At 40.8% G+C, this 20,493-nt stretch overlaps 1 protein-coding gene across 1 annotated transcript in view; it reads left to right on the top strand.

The window, feature by feature from the left end:
- mcph1 (microcephalin 1) overlaps positions 1–20,493 on the top strand; it is a 334,501-nt gene that overhangs the window by 1,911 nt on the left and 312,097 nt on the right. Inside the window, exons 2-5 of the mRNA XM_078213236.1 lie at positions 3,555–3,649; positions 5,319–5,410; positions 15,082–15,200; positions 17,205–17,289. Coding sequence (XP_078069362.1) covers positions 3,613–3,649; positions 5,319–5,410; positions 15,082–15,200; positions 17,205–17,289 — 333 coding nt within the window. The 5' untranslated portion in view covers positions 3,555–3,612. The remainder of the gene's footprint in view (positions 1–3,554; positions 3,650–5,318; positions 5,411–15,081; positions 15,201–17,204; positions 17,290–20,493) is intronic.

The following is a 20,493-nucleotide window of genomic DNA, read 5'->3' as shown; positions in this document are numbered from 1 at the left end:
TGCTTTTGCAGATGCTGGAAAAAGATTTGAGATTGTGCTGCATTTCTTTTTTACTTATACTGGATGTAGGTGTCGCTGGCTAGGTCAACATTTATTGTCCATCTTCAATTGCTCTTGAGAAGGTGGCAGTGACCTGCTGCCACAAACCGCTGCAGTCCACGAGGTGTAGGACAACCCACAGTGACAGGAAGGGAGTTCCAGGATTTTCACCCAGCGACAGTGAAGAAATGGTGATATAGTTCCAAGACAGTATGGTGTGTGGCTTGGAAGGGATCTTTTAGGTGGAAATGTTCCCATGCTTCTGCTCCCCTGCTTCTGCTCCCCTGTCCTCCTAGCTGGTAGAGGTCGTGGGGTTTTTAATTCATGCTGCTGGCCATTTTCTACAACCGAGCTGGGCTCTTCCAGGAAGACCCTATTCACATTTTATAATTCTTGTACCTATGACAAAGACCTTTATTCATCGCAATTGTTTAATGTTTTACATATAAAATAAAAATAACTAATGAAGACAAGATATTAAATTTAAAAATATTCACCCAGTTTGGGGCTTGAGACCATGATTAAGAGTCCCATTAACTGTCAAATGTACTCACTGGGCTTTGCAGGAATTGAGATTTACTACAATGCTGACCTTTGGCCAGTGACTGAAAAGGCATCAGGATCAGTTGCACGAGCACTAGTGCTGAAGTGCAGGCTGAGTATGGCACAGCCATTCCTGACATCTTTCCATTCAACAGCAACAGTTACTGTTACTAAATTACATATTGACATAGAAAAAGGTGCAAGAAAGGATGATCTGCCACCTGATATTGGATGTTAGGCATTATAAAGACCATCAAAGTTGCAGAGGAGACTGAGAAGGCAGTGTGGTCAAGATCCTTCAGAGTCTCTGCAAATTCTGCCCTGCAATCTTTTACCAGCCACGTAGCCATACATTAGACCACTTATTTCCAACACAATCCCTGCCTTGGTTTATCTGCTGCTGAAACTCTCATTCATGCCATCGCTTAGTCTAAACTTGATTACTCCAATGCGCTTCTGACAGATGTTCCAGATTTTACTCTCCATAAACTTGAGGTCTTCCAAAAACCTGTTGTCTTTGATCTTACTCTCACTTATCACTGTACCCACTGACGTATACTGGTTCCTAGTTAAGCACACACCTCAATTTAAAAATTTTTGTCATTGTTTTCAAATCCCTCCATGTCCTCAGCAATCCCTATCTCTGTCACCTCCATCCCTACAATTCTGTGAGATATCTTCACTCATCTAATTCTGGCCTCTTGAGCAGGCCCAATTTTAATTGCTTGGTGGCTGTGCCTTTAACTCACTGGGTGCAAAGTTCTGGAATCCCATCTCTAAGAACCTGCCACTGGGACCACTCGGTCCCCCTAAAAGTCAATGAACGTTTGTCTGGGCCACCAAATCCCAGGGGTCCCACCACAATGGGGCCAAAAAATCCAAGCCTAAATCTCGAGCTTATTTTCACCGTTCTTGCTGATAGGACAATGCATTTTGAGCAATTAGTTTAGTGTGTAATTATATATTTGTTATGAAGAAACACAGCAAAATAAAATCATACTGCTCCAACCAACTGTTGTTTCCAACATTGGACTGAACAGTTCTTGATGGTTAAGTTTTATCTACAATATTGTTGTGAAAGGACCAAGGAGAAGGAAAATAAAACTTGGCAAAAGTTCTTCCTATTAACGCTACACCCTGTTTTTACTCCTTGAATTTAAGTGCCTACGACAGTTTAAATTTATTATTGTTCTTTTATGCTGGAAATTATGCTGCTTGTTGGAAGTGAAGACTAACTTTTGGGTTCGATACTTCCTTAAAGAAACTCCAGTTGCGGAAAAAATACATTGTAACAACACTGCTCCAAAGGTTTGGGTGAAAAGGAGAGTGGGTGGTATCAGTGCTGATTGTTGTAAGTTACATTAGATGTTTAGAGTGAAACAAGGTTTTGTTTATGCCACATATAAGCTGAGTCATGCCCAGTCGTCACTTACTGCAAATGCTGAAGGGTCTGTCAACTTATCTTAAACTCAAAATGAAGTTCTATAGTATTGCTAAAGTTTACATCAAATGTCCTATCATGTTATACTTTGGCTTCATTGATGGTCAGAAGATAGATAAAAGTATAGCTAATCTCTGCAAAATATAGCTTGGAAGATAGCGAAGCTTTAAACCCTCTTCATGTGATGCAAAAATATTGTTTTTGAAATTGTAGTGTGTGTTTTCAGACAAATCTGCTTTTTCTTCTGCATACATCTGCATACATCAAAAAATAGAATTGTTGTTTATTATCATGTGATTTATATATCCAGTATCAGAATTAGTTCATTGCTTTAATCCTAGTCTGAAAGATACTGATAGTTATCAGTATCGGAATAAGCAAAAGTTGTGACTAACTTGAATAAAGCAATCTGTTAAAGTTTAAATTTAAAATTTACATCTTGTAATATTCTGGCAACCCTACATTGCTGGCAATGGTCAGCAAAATGTATCACGGGCAGCACTCAGAGCCCTGATGGGTCGATTGTCCACAACTACACTAGAAGCTTTGACAACAAAGTCAGCCTGGATTGCATGAACTAGCACTACTTTATTTTGCAGACTCAATTGCACAATAATTAATTGTATCCCAACTTGTATTGATGACTGCAACAAAAGTAAAGGTATGTAACATTAATTAACAGTACCTAAATTTAAGGGCAACGCTAGTTTCAGTGGTGTGCGTTTGTTTAGTAACAGTATAACAAGACTGTTGACTGACACGATTTGGCAAATTTATGCCAGTATTGTGCATACAATTGGTAAGTTTCAGGTTCGAAGATAATACAATATCTGTTTTTGTGGGAAGTGAGGTGCTGTCACGTCAGGCAGTTTCACTTTTGTGTGGATTGCTCTTGTTCACCTTGGGGACACCTGTGGCAAGGTTTCATTCAGTTCATTGTCTTTAGTTGTTGACTTTTTTTCCTAATCTTGGCTATATACTGTTGCAGCATACGTTCACTCAACACTTGTATCTTAAACTCTTAAATTATCTGTTGCAATACATTTTATAGCTTTTTATTTCTGTTTGGATTGAACACCTAACGTCGCAAAATTTTTCACTTTCACCAATGAGTTACGATCTTGACCTCCATCTTTGCCCAGTGTTGTCTCTGGGGTGTAGTTCATCCTATTCATGTTTCATATTGCTTCTTTCTGTTTAAGATCTGTTTTACTTAGATGCTGTCATTGTAAAACCATTTTATAACTTGACTAAGATCTCCTTTTGTCATCCCATGTTTTTCAGTTGAGAGGATAATAAACATATCCCCTTGAGCTATTATTTATGATATTTGCTCCATCACTCACACTCTCTTTTTGGCTTTATGAAGGGCCAGTCTTTCTTTTGTAACACTGAGTAAGAATTTCTAACCAAAATATTAATGTCTTCAGATGCTGATGGTTGTGCTATTTATTTCTTCAATTTTAGAAAATATGGTGAAGCCCCATATTTTGCTATGCAATTTCAAAATTATATTTTTTATATAATACAGCTAATCTTTGAGGAAATTTCTGACTGGGATAAAGAAGCATTGCACAGACTCCTGCAGAATGACCAGTGACTGCGGCAAAAAAACTATTCTCCAAGGTATTGAGCAAGCTCATAGATTGTCCAGTTGTGAAACCAATGATGCTGTATCAGAAAATATTTCCATTGTTCTAAATTTAATTCAAATGACAATATATTTAAAGTTAGACTGAGCTTGCCTTTTAAAGATTGTAACATGATTGTTGCCTTGTCTGCTTTATAAATCAACTCAAACATTTATACAAATCACATATAAAAGATGGAATGTACAAATACCAGCTGGATACATACTCTCCCAAAAGTGGTAAAACATGCTGGATCTCAATGTGGATGATTTTTTGAGGCCGGAAGTGACAATTTTAATATTATGTCATCTGTTAAGGTTATATATTCTGCACCAAAAAATGATGGAAATATTTTATAATTTAAAAAAAGACATTTTCTGTGTGTATTGAAGCAAAATAATTCAAACTGCAGAAGTTGCTGAACCAAAACAGAAAATGCTGAAAAATCTCAGCAGGTCTGACAACATCTGTGGAGAGAAAATAGAGACAATGTTTCGAGTCCAGATGATCCTTCATCAAGTCATCTGGACTCAAAACGTTGGCTCTATTCTCTCTCCACAGATGCTGTTATACCTGAGATTTTCCAGCATTTTCTGTTTTTGTTTTAGATTCTACAATCCACAATATTTTGCCTTTAATAAAGTTACTGAACCATCTGGGTTTCAATTTTTACAGATGAGATGAATCTTTTTTGATTTTCAGTTATTGGAGGCTAATAGATTCTTAATAATCTCCTTGAATTGTCTTGAAACTATCTTTTTGATCAAACCTTTGGCCGTATGTCCAGATGTCTCCTTATTGGGTGGCTCAGTGTCAAATTTTGTTTGATGACACTCCTGTGAAGAGTTTTGGGATATCTTACAATGTTAAAGTTGCAATATAGATGCAAATTGTTGCACAGGGGAGGAAAATCCAGAGAATATAAATGTGGGAGTACTTCACAATACTTGCACTAAAAAATTCTGTTTTATTCCTTTCCTTTTTCCGACTGGAATTTGTTCAAATTGAGTGACATTTTTAAACATAAATGTAGACTTTGGAGGAGCTTTAATAATGTAAACACCAGTTTTTTGTCTTTTCCTGCTCAGTCTTTCCAGAAATGCAAGTACCATGGGTGATTGTAACTCATGAGTGGCTTCATTCATTTAATGCACACAAACATTTCAGGCTGTTCTGAAAGCTGATACAAAGCTGCCAGCCATTCCCGAAAGAGTCTTTCGTGGTAGCTGTGCTTTGGATTCCCAATATAAACCCAGTTAGTTGGGTTCTTGCATCGAGCTCTAAGTAGCTTTGTTTATAATTTTTACTGCCTGTGACATGATGTAGCTCCAGTCTTTTTAACATCTTTGTATTACTGCAGCATTAAACCACTAAATATCTGTAATTGCGCTGAAATGTACCAGAGTGAAAGGATAGAACTGACTTTTATTCAAGTTGGATGAAGTGAAAATATGAAATATTTCAAACAATCCAGACTTGTAGAGTTATTCGTCCTTTTGAGGTTTAATTAGTTTTTTACCTAATTGTTTTTTTTAGTGATGCAGTATTTTGCCAGTCAATTTTCATTAATTTTCAAATGAACTTGGAAGTCCTTGGTTTTGAAACTTCAGTTTGATCATTGTATGTGATACTATAATTACTAATTGAATGCTACTTTTCGGCAGATGTTGTGGCATTTGTGGAAGTATGGTCCTCAAATAAAACTGAAAACTATTCAAAACCATTCGTCGGCCACTTGATTGACATGGGTGCCACAGTGAGTATCGCTTTCTACAGCGATGTTTGAATATATTTAATACTGTTCATGCAGGGTTGCAACATTGCACATGAAATTTGAAAATTGGATCTTTTTGTCACTTAGCAATCAATTGTTTTTGGATGGGATCTGTTACTTTGTGTTATTCTGAGCCATTTATTTCCCTGATCTCATTTGTGACAGTCATGCAGGAGTTCTTTCCACAATTGAATGTAGTTCTCAGGCCATTCACAAGGAAGCCTTATCAGACTATATGTCATCAAGTAGTTCTTCCAAATGAGAACTTGAAATTTCTGCAACAGAATTTGTTCTGGTGAATATACCACACCACATGAAACTGGAATTTCACTGCATATATTTGACCATTACCCTAACTTCTATCAAATTCTATTGGTAAAATATCTTCATCATAAATTACTTCCAATGAAAGAGTAACACAGTACTGATAACAATTGCATTAAGATTTGCACCACCATGGTGGCCAGGCATTGAATCATAGAATCATACAGCACGGAAGAGGCCTTTCGGCTCATCGAGTCTGCACCGACACATTAGAAACACCTGAACTCCCACCTCATCCCATCTAAGAACATAAGAACATAAGAAATAGGAGCAGGAGTAGGCCATCTAGCCCCTCGAGCCTGCCCCGCCATTCAATAAGATCATGGCTGATCTGACGTGGATCAGTACCACTTACCCGCCTGATCCCCATAACCCTTAATTCCCTTACCGATCAGGAATCCATCCATCCGCGCTTTAAACATATTCAGCGAGGTAGCCTCCACCACCTCAGTGGGCAGAGAATTCCAGAGATTCACCACCCTCTGGGAGAAGAAGTTCCTCCACAACTCTGTCTTAAACCGACCCCCCTTTATTTTGAGGCTGTGTCCTCTAGTTTTAACTTCCTTACTAAGTGGAAAGAATCTCTCCGCCTCCACCCTATCCAGCCCCCGCATTATCTTATAAGTCTCCATAAGATCCCCCCTCATCCTTCTAAACTCCAACGAGTACAAACCCAATCTCCTCAGCCTCTCCTCATAATCCAAACCCCTCATCTCCGGTATCAACCTGGTGAACCTTCTCTGCACTCCCTCCAATGCCAATATATCCTTCCTCATATAAGGGGACCAATACTGCACACAGTATTCCAGCTGCGGCCTCACCAATGCCCTGTACAGGTGCATCAAGACATCCCTGCTTTTATATTCTATCCCCTTCGCAATATAGGCCAACATCCCATTTGCCTTCTTGATCACCTGTTGTACCTGCAGACTGGGCTTTTGCGTCTCATGCACAAGGACCCCCAGGTCCCTTTGCACGGTAGCATGTTTTAATTTGTTTCCATTGAGATAGTAATCCCATTTGTTATTATTTCCTCCAAAGTGTATAACCTCGCATTTCTCAACGTTATACTCCATTTGCCATATCCTCGCCCACTCACTCAGCCTGTCCAAATCTCTCTGCAGATCTTCTCCGTCCTCCACACGATTCACTTTTCCACTTATCTTTGTGTCGTCTGCAAACTTCGTTACCCTACACTCCGTCCCCTCCTCCAGATCATCTATATAAATGGTAAATAGTTGCGGCCCGAGTACCGATCCCTGCGGCACGCCACTAGTTACCTTCCTCCAACCGGAAAAACACCCATTTATTCCGACTCTTTGCTTCCTGTCGGATAGCCAGTCCCCAATCCATTTTAACACACTACCCCCAACTCCGTGTGCCCTAATCTTCTTCAGTAGCCTTTTATGGGGCACCTTATCAAACGCCTTTTGGAAATCCAAAAACACCGCATCCACCGGTTCTCCTCCATCAACCGCCCTAGTCACATCTTCATAAAAATCCAACATGTTCGTCAAGCACGACTTTCCCCTCATGAATCCATGCTGCGTCTGATTGATCGAACCATTTCTATCCAGATGCCCTGCTATCTCCTCTTTAATAATGGATTCCAGCATTTTCCCTACTACAGACGTTAAGCTGACCGGCCTATAGTTACCCGCCTTTTGTCTCCTTCCTTTTTTAAACAGCGGCGTAACATTAGCCGTTTTCCAATCAACCGGCACTACCCCAGAATGCAACGAGTTTTGATAAATAATCACTAACGCATCCACTATTACCTCTGACATTTCTTTCAATACCCTGGGATGCATTCCATCCGGACCCGGGGACTTATCCACCTTCAGTCCCATTAGTCTACCCAGCACTGCCTCTCTGGTAACATTAATTGTATTAAGTATTTCTCCTGCTGCCAACCCTCTATCGTTAATATTTGGCAAACTATTTGTGTCCTCCACCGTGAAGACCGACACAAAAAACTTATTTAAAGACTCAGCCATATCCTCATTTCCCACTATTAACTCCCCCCCTCTCGTCCTCCAAGGGTCCAACATTCACTCTAGCCACTCTATTCCTTTTTATATATTTATAAAAACTTTTACTATCATTTTTTATATTAATTGCTAGCCTAGCTTCATAGTCTATCCTTCCTTTCTTTATCGCTTTCTTAGTCTCTCTTTGTTGTTTCTTAAATTTTTCCCAATCGCTTGTTTCTCCACTATTTTTGGCCACTCTGTACGCAGCTGTTTTTATTTTAATACTCTCCTTTATTTCCTTCGTTATCCACGGCTGGTTCTCCCTTTTCTTACAATCCTTGTTTTTTGCTGGAATATATTTTTGCTGAGAACTGAAAAGGATCTCCTTAAAAATCCTCCACTGTTCCTCAGCTATCCTACCTGCCAGCCTGCTCTCCCAGTCTACCTTAGCCAATTCATCCCTAATCCTATCATATTTCCCTCTGTTCAAACAGAGGACACTGGTTTGGGACCAAACTTTCTCCTCTTCCATCTGAATCAGAAATTCGACCATATTGTGGTCACTAGACCCAAGAGGGTCCTTCACAATAAGATCCTTAATTCTACCTACCTCGTTACACAATACCAGATCCAAAATAGCTCGTTCCCTCGTCGGTTCCGTAACATGCTGTTCAAGGAAACTATCCCGACAGCATTCTAAGAACTCTTCCTCCATTCCACCCTTACCGACTTGAGTCTGCCAGTCAATGTGCATGTTGAAGTCCCCCATGATTATTGCCGTTCCGTTTTTACACGCATCCCTTATCTGCTTGTTTATAGCCCTCCCTACCTCAACATTATTATTTGGGGGCCTATATACCACACCTACTAGTGTCTTTCTCCCTCTACTATTCCTCATCTCTACCCATAATGATTCCACGTTTTGTTCCTCAGAGCCTATGTCATCCCTCAGTACTACCCTGATATTATCTCTTATTAATAGCGCGACCCCACCACCTTTTCCTTCCTGTCTATTCTTCCTAAACGCCTGATACCCCTGGATATTCATCTCCCAGTCCTGGTCACCTTTCAGCCACGTTTCTGTAATGGCCACTAGATCGTACCCACTCGTGCTGATTTGCACCATCAACTCATTTACCTTGTTCCGAATGCTTCGTGCATTCAGGCAAAGTGTCCTTATTCCAGCTTTTATCTGGACCCGCTTTGATGAGTCGCGAACACCCTCTCCCTCTACTCCCTTATCTAAATTACCGCCTTCATTCACTTGCACCCTCTCCTCTACCATTAATTTTGTAATTCCCCTTACCCCTGCATCCTCCACCCCATCAATTAGTTCCTTGATCCTAGTCAACTCTTCTAGCTCCCCTCCCCCCAACCTATCTAGTTTAAATTCTCCCCAGTAACCTTAGCCAACCTACCGGCCAGGATATTGGTCCCCGTGTGATTCAAGTTCCACCCGTTTTTTGTATACAGATCACCCCTGCCCCTAAAGAGGTCCCAATGGTCCAGGAACCTGAATCCCTGCCCCCTGCACCAGTCCCTCAGCCACACATTCATCTTCCACCTCACTCCATTCCTGCCCTCACCTTCCCGTGGCACAGGCAGTAATCCTGAGATTACTACCTTTGCTTTCCTCTTTCTCAGCTGTCTCCCTAATTCCCTGTACTCCCTTTTCACGACCCCTTCTCCCTTCCTACCCACATCAGCGGTACCAATATGTACCGCTACCTCAGGCTCCTCTCCCTCCCACCTCAGGATTTCCAGGACGCGACTAGCGACATCCTGGATCCCGGCCCCAGGGAGGCAGACCACCATGCGAGAATCCCGCCTACCTCCGCAGAAACGCCTGTCTGTCCCCTTCACCATCGAGTCCCCGATTAATACCGCCTTCCTCCTCTTTTCCTTAGCCCTCTGAGTTACAGGGCTGGACTCCACTGCGGAGACACGGCCACTGCTGCTTCCCCCAGGCGGGCTGTCCCCCCCAGCAGTACTCAAGCAGGAGTACTTGTTGTGCAGGGGCAAATCCACTGGGGTGCTCTCAACCACCCTAGCCTTACCCTTCCTGGCCATCACCCACTTGGCCTCCTCCCGTTGCCCTGGTGTGACCACCTGATGATAGCTCTTGTCTATCACCTCCTCATTCTCCCTCATCAGCCTAAGATCCTCGAGCTGCAGTTCCAGCTCCCTAACACGGTCCCTCAGGAACCGCAGCTCGACACACCCCTCACAGATGTGGATGTCCGGGAGGCCAGATGCCTCCAGGACCTCCCACATCCTACACTGGGAACAACACACTGGTTTCACACTCATACTGGACACTTTATGTCAAGTAAGACAGTGAAAAGTTAATAAGAGTGTAAGGAAACAAAAACTCACCCCTGCTCGTCAAAGCCCTGTGAGCCAAAGCCCTGACAGCTCACTCAACTTCCCACTCACTCTGCTGCCCGCTACAATGCTGCCCGCTGTATACTTTGGTGCGCTTTTAAACCCTCCAAAAACTTCCCCAGGCCTCTCCTGGCCCGACTTCCGGTTTTGAAAAAAACCTCCGATTTTAAACCCAAAATTAACTGAAAAAATAAATAATTAATTAAAGTCAGAAAACCCACTCTCTTACCCTCAGCCTGCTCCTGGGAACAAATCCCTGATATTAACAACTGATATTAAACCCAAACAACTGAGATTAAACCCAAACAACTGAGATTAAACCCAAACAACTGATATTAAACCCAGAACAACTGAGATTAAACCCAGAACAACTGATATTAAACCCAAACAACTGAGATTAAACCCAAAACAACTGAGATTAAACCTAAACAACTGATATTAAACCCAAACAACTGAGATTAAACCCAGAACAACTGATATTAAACCCAAACAACTGATATTAAACCCAAACAACTGAGATTAAATCCAAACAACTGATATTAAATCCAAACAACTGAGATTAAACCCAAACAACTGAGATTAAACCCAAACAACTGAGATTAAACCCAAACAACTGAGATTAAATCCAAACAACTGAGATTAAATCCACAACAACTGGGATTAAACCCGAACAACTGAGATTAAACCCAAACAACTGAGGTTAAACCCAAACAACTGAGATCAAACCCAAACAACTGAGATTAAATCCACAACAACTGGGATTAAACCCGAACAACTGAGATTAAACCCAAACAACTGAGATTAAACCCAAACAACTGAGATTAAATCCAAACAACTGATATTAAACCCAAACCACTGAGATTAAACCCAAATAACGGAGAGTAAACCCAAACAACTGAGATTAAATCCAAACAACTGAGATTAAACCCACAACAACTGGGTTTAAACCCAAACAACTGAGATTAAATCCAAACAACTGAGATTAAACCCACAACAACTGAGATTAAACCCAAACAACTGAGATTCAATCCAAACAACTGAGATTAAACCCACAACAACTGAGATTAAATCCAAACAACTGATATTAAACCCAAACAACTGAGATTAAACCCAAACAACTGAGATTAAATCCAAACAACTGACATTAAACCCAAACAACTGAGATTAAACCCAAACAACTGAGATTAAACCCAAACAACTGAGATTAAACCCAAACAACTGAGATTAAACCCAAACAACTGAGATTAAACCCAAACAACTGAGATTAAACCCAAACAACTGAGATTAAACCCAAACAACTGATATTAAACCCAAACAACTGAGATTAAACCCAAACAACCGATACTAAATGCAAACAACTGATATTAACTGATATCTGCCAGTACTTTGCTCATAGCCCTGAATGTTATCATGTGCCAAATTCTCATCCAGATACTTTTTAAATGACATGAGGCAACCCGCAGCAGGCAGCACATTTCAGACTGTCACCACCCTCTGGGTAAAAAAGCTTTTCCTCAGATTTCCCCCCGAAACCTCCTGCCCCTCACCTTGAATCTATGTCCCCTCGTGACTGACCCTTCAACTAAGGGGAACAGCAGCTCCTATCCACTCTGTCTATATCTCTCATAATCCTGTACACCTGGATCAGGTCGCCCCCTCAGTCTTCTCTGCTCCAATGAAAACATCCAACCCAAACAACCCCTCTTCATAACTTAACTGTTCCATAAGAACTAGGAGCAGGACGAGGCCATCTGGCCCCTCGAGCCTGCTCCGCCATTCAATAATGGTCATGGCTGATCTTTTCGTGGACTCAGCTCCACTTACCCGCCCGCTCACCGTAACCCTTAATTCCTTTACTGTTCAAATATTTACCTAAAAACATTCAATGAGGGAGCCTCAACTGCTTTACTTGGCAGGGAATTCCACAGATTCACAACCCTTTGTGTGAAGAAGTTCCTCCTCAACTCAGTCCTAAATCTGCTTCCCCTTATTTTGAGGTTATGCCCCCTAGTTCTAGTTTCACCTGCCAGTGGAAACAACTTCCCTGCTTCTATCTTATCTATTCCCTTCATAATCTTATGTGTTTCTATAAGATCTCCTCTCATTCTTCTGAATTCCAATGAGTATAGCCCCAGTCTACTCAGTCTCTCCTCATAAGCCAACCCTCTCAACTCCGGAATCAACCTAGTGAATCTTCTCTGCACCCCCTCCAGTGCCGGTATATCCTTTCTCAAGTAAGGAGGCTAAAACTGTACACAATACTCCAGGTGTGGTCTCACCAGCACCTTATACAGCTGCAACATAACCTCGCTGTTTTTAAACTCCATCTAGCAATGAAGGACAAAATTCCATTTGCCTTCTTAATTAGCTGCAAACCAACTCCTTGAGATTCCTGCACAAGGACACCCAGGTCCCTTTGCACAGCAGCATGCTGCAATTTTTTACCATTTAAATAATAGTCCATTTTGCTGTTATTCCGACCAAAATGGAAGACCTCACATTTACCAACATTGTATTCCATCTGCCAGACCCTCGCCCACTCATTTAGACTATCTATATCCCTTTGCAGACTTTCAGCATCCTCTGCACACTTTGATCTGCCTCTCATCTTGGTGTCATCTGCGAATTTTGACACACTACACTTGGTCCCCAACTCCAAATCATCTGGATAAATCATAAACAATTGCGGTCCCAACACTGATCCCTGAGGCACACCACTAGCTACTGATCTCCAACCAGAAGAACACCCATTTATCCCCACTCTTTGTTTTCTGTTAGTTAACCAATCTTCTATCCATGCTAATATATTACCCGTAACTTTATCTTATGTAGCAGTCTTCGGTGCAGCACCTTGTCAAATGCCTTCTGGAAATCCAGATACACCACATCCACAGGTTCCCCATTGTCCACGGCACATGTAATGTTCTCAAAGAATTCCACCAAATTAGTCAAACATGACCTTCCCTTCATGAACCCATGCTGCGTCTTACCAATGGGACAATTTATATCCAGATGTTTCGCTATTTCTTCTTTGATGATAGATTCAAGCATTTTCCCTGCTACAGAAGTTAAGCTAACCGGCCTTTTGTCTACCTCCTTTTTTAAACAGTGACGTCACAATTGCTGTTTTCCAATCTGCGGGAACCCCCCCCCCAGAGTCCAGCGAATTTTGGTAAATTACCACACGTGCATTTGCTATTTCTCCCGCCATCTCTTTTAGTACCCTGGGATGCATTCCATCAGGACCAGGAGACTTGTCTACCTTTAGCCCCATTAACTGTGTTAACCATGTGCCGCCCCCCCCATGGGCAGCACGATAGCACAGTGGTCAGCACTGCTGCTTCACAGCTCCAGCGACCTGGGTTCGATTTCCGGCTTGGGTCACTGTCTGTGTGGAGTTTGCACATTCTCCTCGTGTCTACGTGGGTTTCCTCCGGGTGCTCTGGTTTCCTCCCACAGTCGAAAGATGTGCGGGTTAGGTTGATTGGCCATGCTCAAATTCCCCCTTAGTGTCCTGAGATGCGTAGGTTAGAGGGATTAGCGAGTAGATGTGGGGGTAGGGCCTGAGTGGGATTGTGGTCGGTGCAGACTTGATGGGCCAAATGGCCTCTTTCTGCACTGTAGGGATTCTATGATTCTATGATTCATCTTGCTCAACACTAATTCTTTTGTGATAATGATAGTTTCTATCCGAGACAGCATCCTGGTGAATCTCCTCTGCACCCCCTCCAGTGTAATCACATCCTTCTGATAATGTGATGACCAGAACTGCACATAGTATTCTAGCTGTGGCCTCATCAAAGTTCTTTACAGCTCCAACATGACTTCCCTGCTTTTGTAATCTATGCCTCGATTGATAAAGGCAAGTGTCCCATATGCCTTTTTCACCACTCTACTAACATGCCTTTCTGCTTTCAAAGATCTGTGGGCAAACATGCCAAGGTCCCTTTGTTGCACAGAACTTCCTAGTGTCTTATCATTCATTAAGTACTTTCTTGTCAAATTATTACTTCAAAAGTGAATCACGCCACACTTTTCAGGGTTACATTTCATCTGCCACTTAGCTGCCAATTTGACCATTCTATCTAGATCTTGTAGCCCAAGACTGTTAACCACCCATCCAATCATTGTGTCATCCGCAAATTTACTAATCCTACCACCCACACAGTCATCAATGTCATTTATATAAATGATAAATAATAGGGGGCCCAACACAGAGTCTACTAAGTATATAACATATGTTCGAACATAGCACGCATATACAGTGTTTAGGAAAAATGATCTTGCATAATGCTGTCAGGCTGTCTATGAAGTAGTTCTTCAGATAATTATTAAGTTTTAATTATTAATTAATTCTATGATTAGAGGCTGAGTAAATTGGGCCTATATTCAGAGGGATTGAGAAGAATGAGAGATGATCTAATTTAAACATTGAAGGTGTTTGATTGTTTCTGCTCATCAAGGAATTTAAGACACGGGGGAACGGTCTCAGGATAAGGGGCCGATATTTAGCAATAAGATGAAGAGAAATTATTCAAAGGGTTGTGAATCTTTGGAGTTCTCTACCTATAAGGTTGTACATGCTCCATCATTGAATGCATTTGAGGCTGGGAGAGACAGGTTTATGATTTCTCAGGGAATCATGGGGTAAAGGGAGAGGCGCCAAAGTGAACTTAAAGTCCAAGCTCAGCCATAATTTTATTGAAAGGAGCAGCAAGCTCGATGAGCCGTATAATCTACTCTTGCTCCTGTTTTTTTTGTGTTCTTCCCTTTTGTAGTACATTCAAAATAGGGAAAACAATACTATGTATTTTAATATTTCACTATCTGGAAATTCTATTTGGCAAAGTTGAAACATCAAATTCAAAGGTATTTAACTAAGTGAATGCATTACAGTTGATTTTCTGTATTTAGAAAAAAAGTGAAATTGGAGAGCACTTTTAAAAGCCCTGTGTCTTACTTCATTTACAGGTTTTAAAATACTTCAATAAGCGAGTGACCCATGTAGTATTCAAGGATGGACATGAAAGTGTCTGGAGAAAGGCCAAAAGAATTGGTGTAAAGTTGGTGTCTGTGCTTTGGGTAGAAAGGTATTCACATTTTAGTATTGTCATTCTTGAAAGTACTGTTTTGCAAATTGGTTTAAGATTGTGGACTTGGTTCTGTATTGTTTGACAATTTCTGAATGTTTGGCTTACCAGTACAAATTAAATAACTGCAATTTGTGTATGATTTCATCAATGTTGTTTAAATGTGTGAAACGTATTAACTAAATTGACAGTCCCACGACTATGTTTGAGGACATCTTAAATCTTTCTGACGTTGTTTATTGATTTTGCTTCTAATTTTTCACTAAAAGTAAGTTTGGAGCAAGGCGGCTTAATTTTGTTGCGATTAACTGCCTTTTGCAACAATGTGCTTATAACCAGCATAAATTCAGAGAAAAAAGAATTAAATTACGTGACCAGAATCATGTTCTGTATGATATGACTGTAATTTTGCAACATTGTAAGACTTATTTATATATAGGAAGAGTCAACAATTTCCTGTTTATTTTGGATCATAATATAAGGACTATTATTGGAACAATACAAAAACTGTTATTTTAGAGGCTTTCTACGAGTTGTCCAACATTTGTTTCTTTCTCCTGGCTTAATTATTTTCCTTTTATTTTTCATTTTATTCTCCAATCCACATTCTTCTGCTTCCTTACTCTTCCTGTGCTTTTTCTCCATTACCCTTTCTTCACAGGTCATCGATCTCTGTCAAATTTACCATTTATTGTTCAACGTGAATTGAAATGCAATAGACCAAAGTGAAAATTATAGCACAGATGTTCTTTCCGAAAGCCATACCTTTTTATAAAGCGAAATAATACAGAAAATGATTGTCTCTGAAGCCATTGGACTTTAAGTAGTTATGTAATTTAAAAATAACTTAACACACTATAATTTTTATACAAGCAATTCTTTTGTTTTTTAATTTGCATTATAAATGGGGGGAAAATGTGTTTTATTCCTTGAATTAATTTTATTATATTTCATGGTACTATCCAAATGTATGTGTCATTTGTTGCCACGATAGTGCTAACAGTGAGGATTAAAAGTTACAAATCAGTTGTGTGTTTCCAGTACATAGTCTACAGTACGTCCTCACTGAAAGTTATGGCTGTGTTCCTGAAAATCATGACTTTAAGTGAAACAACTTTAAATGAATCTCAGTTTCCATCGGAATCAATGTTAAAGCAGGGATTAGACTCCTTCGGAAATTGCATGGAGAAAACAATGTACAAGTTGAAATGCTAAACCGTAAATGAGGATCACTGTGTATTCCTTGCTGGAATTTCTTACAAAAACAATAAATCACCGAATATAATAGAAATGCTATATATATTCAAATTAGATAACAAATCACCAAAACAAGCCTTGACTTGCAAATCTTCTGTGTCTCTCCCAGAGTACCATTGAAACTCAGTTCAATGATTTCCTTGCTTTCCTTTCCCACTGTGTGTGTGTGTGTGTGTGTGTGTGTGTGTGTGCATCCCCATTTCTTGCTCTCGCTTGCTCGCTCTCGCTCTTGCGCCGCCCTCTCTCTGGCGCCGACCTCTCCCTGGCGTCGACCTCTCCCTGGCGCCGCCCTCCCGCCCGGCGCCGCCGCCCTCCCGCCCGGACACAGTTTACATTGCCCATCGTATTTGTATTTTGGTACAAATATGATTTATAATATAATTTATCATTCTGAAATTAAGACAACAAAGCTTTCAAAAACATAAAATTCAAGGCAACAAGATGAAAATTGCAATGCATCTTATGGTCTGCTTATATATTTCGGACCAGACTAGATGTGCTTGAACCTGAGTCACAGCATGTGTATGGGGAATAAATAAGGTGCTACTTTAAACATTGTTAAAACTGGATAGTTTGTGTTCAGTTCCTGTTAGGCAGTGAGATTTTTAACCTTGAAATACTTTTTTATGCCACTAACATATTTTATTGTAAGGAAAACCATTTACAATGTTTGCAATGGTATATGCTTGAAGTAGATTAGAACAATTATATCGTTAGGCTGTTAACATTACATAACTTGTCTTTTAGGTGTATGTCAACAGGTACCCATGTTGATGAATCCTTATTTCCTGCAATGAATGAAAGTAAACCTTTAACTGAAAATAAGAGAACAGTAAGTATTATGCATATAGTTATCTACTTTAACACAGTTTTCTGTTCAAATGTACAAAGTATGATATGCATACATTTTTCTATTATATTTGCATAAAAGGCGATCATACTTTCATAGAATCATAGAAACCCTACAGTGCTGAAAGAGGCCATTTGGCCCATCGAGTCTGCACCGACTACAATCCCACCTAGGCCCTACCCCCATATCCCTACATATTTACCCACTAATCCCTCTAACCTACGCATCTCAGGACACTAAGGGGCAATTTTAGCATGGCCAATCAACCTAACCCACACATCTTTGGACTGTGGGAGGAAACCGGAGCACCCGGAGAAAACCCACGCAAACACAACGAGAATGTGCAAACTCCACACACACAGTGACCCAAGCGGGGAATCGAACCCAGGTCCCTGGAGCTGTGAAGCAGCAGTGCTAACCACTGTGCTACCGTACTGCCCATCTGCTTGAACTTTGAGAGAGAATGGGAAGTATGTACAACTGAACATGATTGTATCACCAGTTCCACTGCTGTGGTGCCAAAGCCCATGACTTTCTCTTGCTACAAGACACAACATTCCATTTGTTACAACTGGGTGAGGACTGATGTCAGGACTTATCCGTTTTCCACTCCTCGAATGGTCATAACAGGATTTTTTTGAAATTTGTAAGGATGAAGGTGTCATGTCAAGTCATTGCACTTGATTGTTAATATGCTGATTGCAAAGAACTCAGTTCCACAGTCCTTTGGAACACACAGGTACACACAAAATCATGCAACGTTATTCAGTACAGGATGTTAAGTTTTGGTTAAAATAAGATTCAATGTTAAAAGGCAAAAAAAGAGAGAGTTTGCTCTTTGAGTTCTTTGCCACAAGTGTTCATAGCTGAGGTTGTTTTTGAACGGTAGTCCTGGTTTTATTTTGGAAATACTGCTTTGGGATTTTAACATGTCCTCCAGAGCTTCTCTGTCAGGTGACTCCAGCGGTTATTTCAATTGAAATTCTCTATCTCAATGATGCATGATAAAAATGTAAGAGATAGGACTCTGAACTTGAGACAACAGGGAGAGAAAACATATTACTTGTCTATTTGCAGACTACTTCAGACTTACTCAAAGGCAACCAGTGTGTTGTAGCAATTAAAACATTTTAAAATGTTGATTCTATAGTGATTTGAGGGTTCCACAGAAGGTAGTTGATTAGCTCATATTTGGTCTGACCTTGGCTGTTGTGTTATGGCCTCAGTGATAAGGCTTTTAATGTGACAGCCACCAGTTCTGCATGGACCACTTCTCCCTGTGATGAGCGAGTATCAACACCTATCCAGCCATTGTCCCTGTAGACTTTCTTTCTTTGCCTAATAGCTTTGTATGTAGCTTTATAGTAATGCAAATGGTGTGTGCCAGTTACAAGCTTCAGTTCAATTTTGAAGTAATTCTAGACATCACCATGTATGAAACTCCAAAGGAGGTTTCCCTTTGCATGTCCTAATTGTAATCCACACCAGAAACTTCCGGACTTGACCAACTGTTGACATGTTAGGTGAACAGTGGCAGCTTTCTTAAGTCAATGTCTTTGCTTGCTTTAAAAATCCCTTTAAAGAACTTCAATATATATTTGACCAATTAAAGATCAATATTCCACATGCAAACCTTACAACCATCATGAGATATGGCAGTGAATGTATTGTTTCCATTGCATTAGCATTATCTACTATAGGACCATAAGGTGATGACAATTTTTTCATAAACATTTGTCCTTGGAGGTGCACTGTACTTGTTGCTCATGATACAAAGTAATTGGAGGGAAACAGAGACAATTTGGAAGAGGTTGGAGCTCATTTTATTCTTGACACAAGCTGATCTTTGTCAATACAGATGCAGTTGTAGTAATATTATGCTAGTACTATCATAATACATAAGCCATCTGTAGGATTTGGCATTTTTAGGAGGAAGCAGAGACCTCTGCCTGTCATCCACTTGTCTACCCACCATCCCAATCCCAAAATAAGCCATATTGCATTGGGAATACAATTCTCCAGTCACTTCCAGGGACGACTTTAAAAATATACTTTGCTTTAGATATACAAATCCTTTATAGAACATAGAACAGTACAGCACAGAACAGGCCCTTCGGCCCACGATGTTGTGCCAAGCTTTATCTGAAATCAAGATCAAGCTATCCCACTCCCTATCATCCTGGTGTGCTCCATGTGCCTATCCAATAACCACTTAAATGTTCCTAAAGTGTCTGACTCTACTATCACTGCAGGCAGTCCATTCCACACCCCAACCACTCTCTGCGTAAAGAACCTACCTCTGATATCCTTCCTATATCTCCCACCATGAACCCTATAGTTATGCCCCCTTGTAATAGCTCCATCCACCCGAGGAAATAGTCTTTGAACGTTCACTCTATCTATCCCCTTCATCATTTTATAAACCTCTATTAAGTCTCCCCTCAGCCTCCTCCGCTCCAGAGAGAACAGCCCTAGCTCCCTCAACCTTTCCTCATAAGACCTACCCTCCAAACCAGGCAGCATCCTGGTAAATCTCCTCTGCACTCTTTCCAGCGCTTCCACATCCTTCTTATAGTGAGGTGACCAGAACTGCACACAATATTCCAAATGTGGTCTCACCAAGGTCCTGTACAGTTGCAGCATAACCCCACGGCTCTCAAACTCCAACCCCCTGTTAATAAAAGCTAACACACTATAGGCCTTCTTCACAGCTCTATCCACTTGAGTGGCAACCTTCAGAGATCTGTGGATATGGACCCCAAGATCTCTCTGTTCCTCCACAGTCTTCAGAACCCTACCTTTGACCCTGTAATCCACATTTAAATTAGTCCTACCAAAATGAATCACCTCACATTTATCAGGGTTAAACTCCATTTGCCATTTTTCAGCCCAGCTTTGCATCCTATCTATGTCTCTTTGCAGCCTGCAACAGCCCTCCACCTCATCCACAACTCCACCAATCTTGGTGTCATCAGCAAATTTACTGATCCACCCTTCAGCCCCCTCCTCTAAGTTGTTAATAAAAATCACAAAGAGCAGAGGACCAAGCACTGATCCCTGTGGCACTCCGCTAGCAACCTGCCTCCAGTCCGAAAATTTTCGTCCACCACCACCCTCTGTCTTCAATCAGATAGCCAGTTACCTATCCAATTGGCCAACTTTCCCTCTATCCCACACCTCCTTACT

This window comes from Mustelus asterias, chromosome 5, assembly GCF_964213995.1.
Source record: "Mustelus asterias chromosome 5, sMusAst1.hap1.1, whole genome shotgun sequence".
Classification (NCBI taxonomy): Eukaryota; Metazoa; Chordata; class Chondrichthyes; order Carcharhiniformes; family Triakidae; genus Mustelus; species Mustelus asterias.
This window is presented reverse-complemented; position numbering and strand designations above follow the sequence as displayed.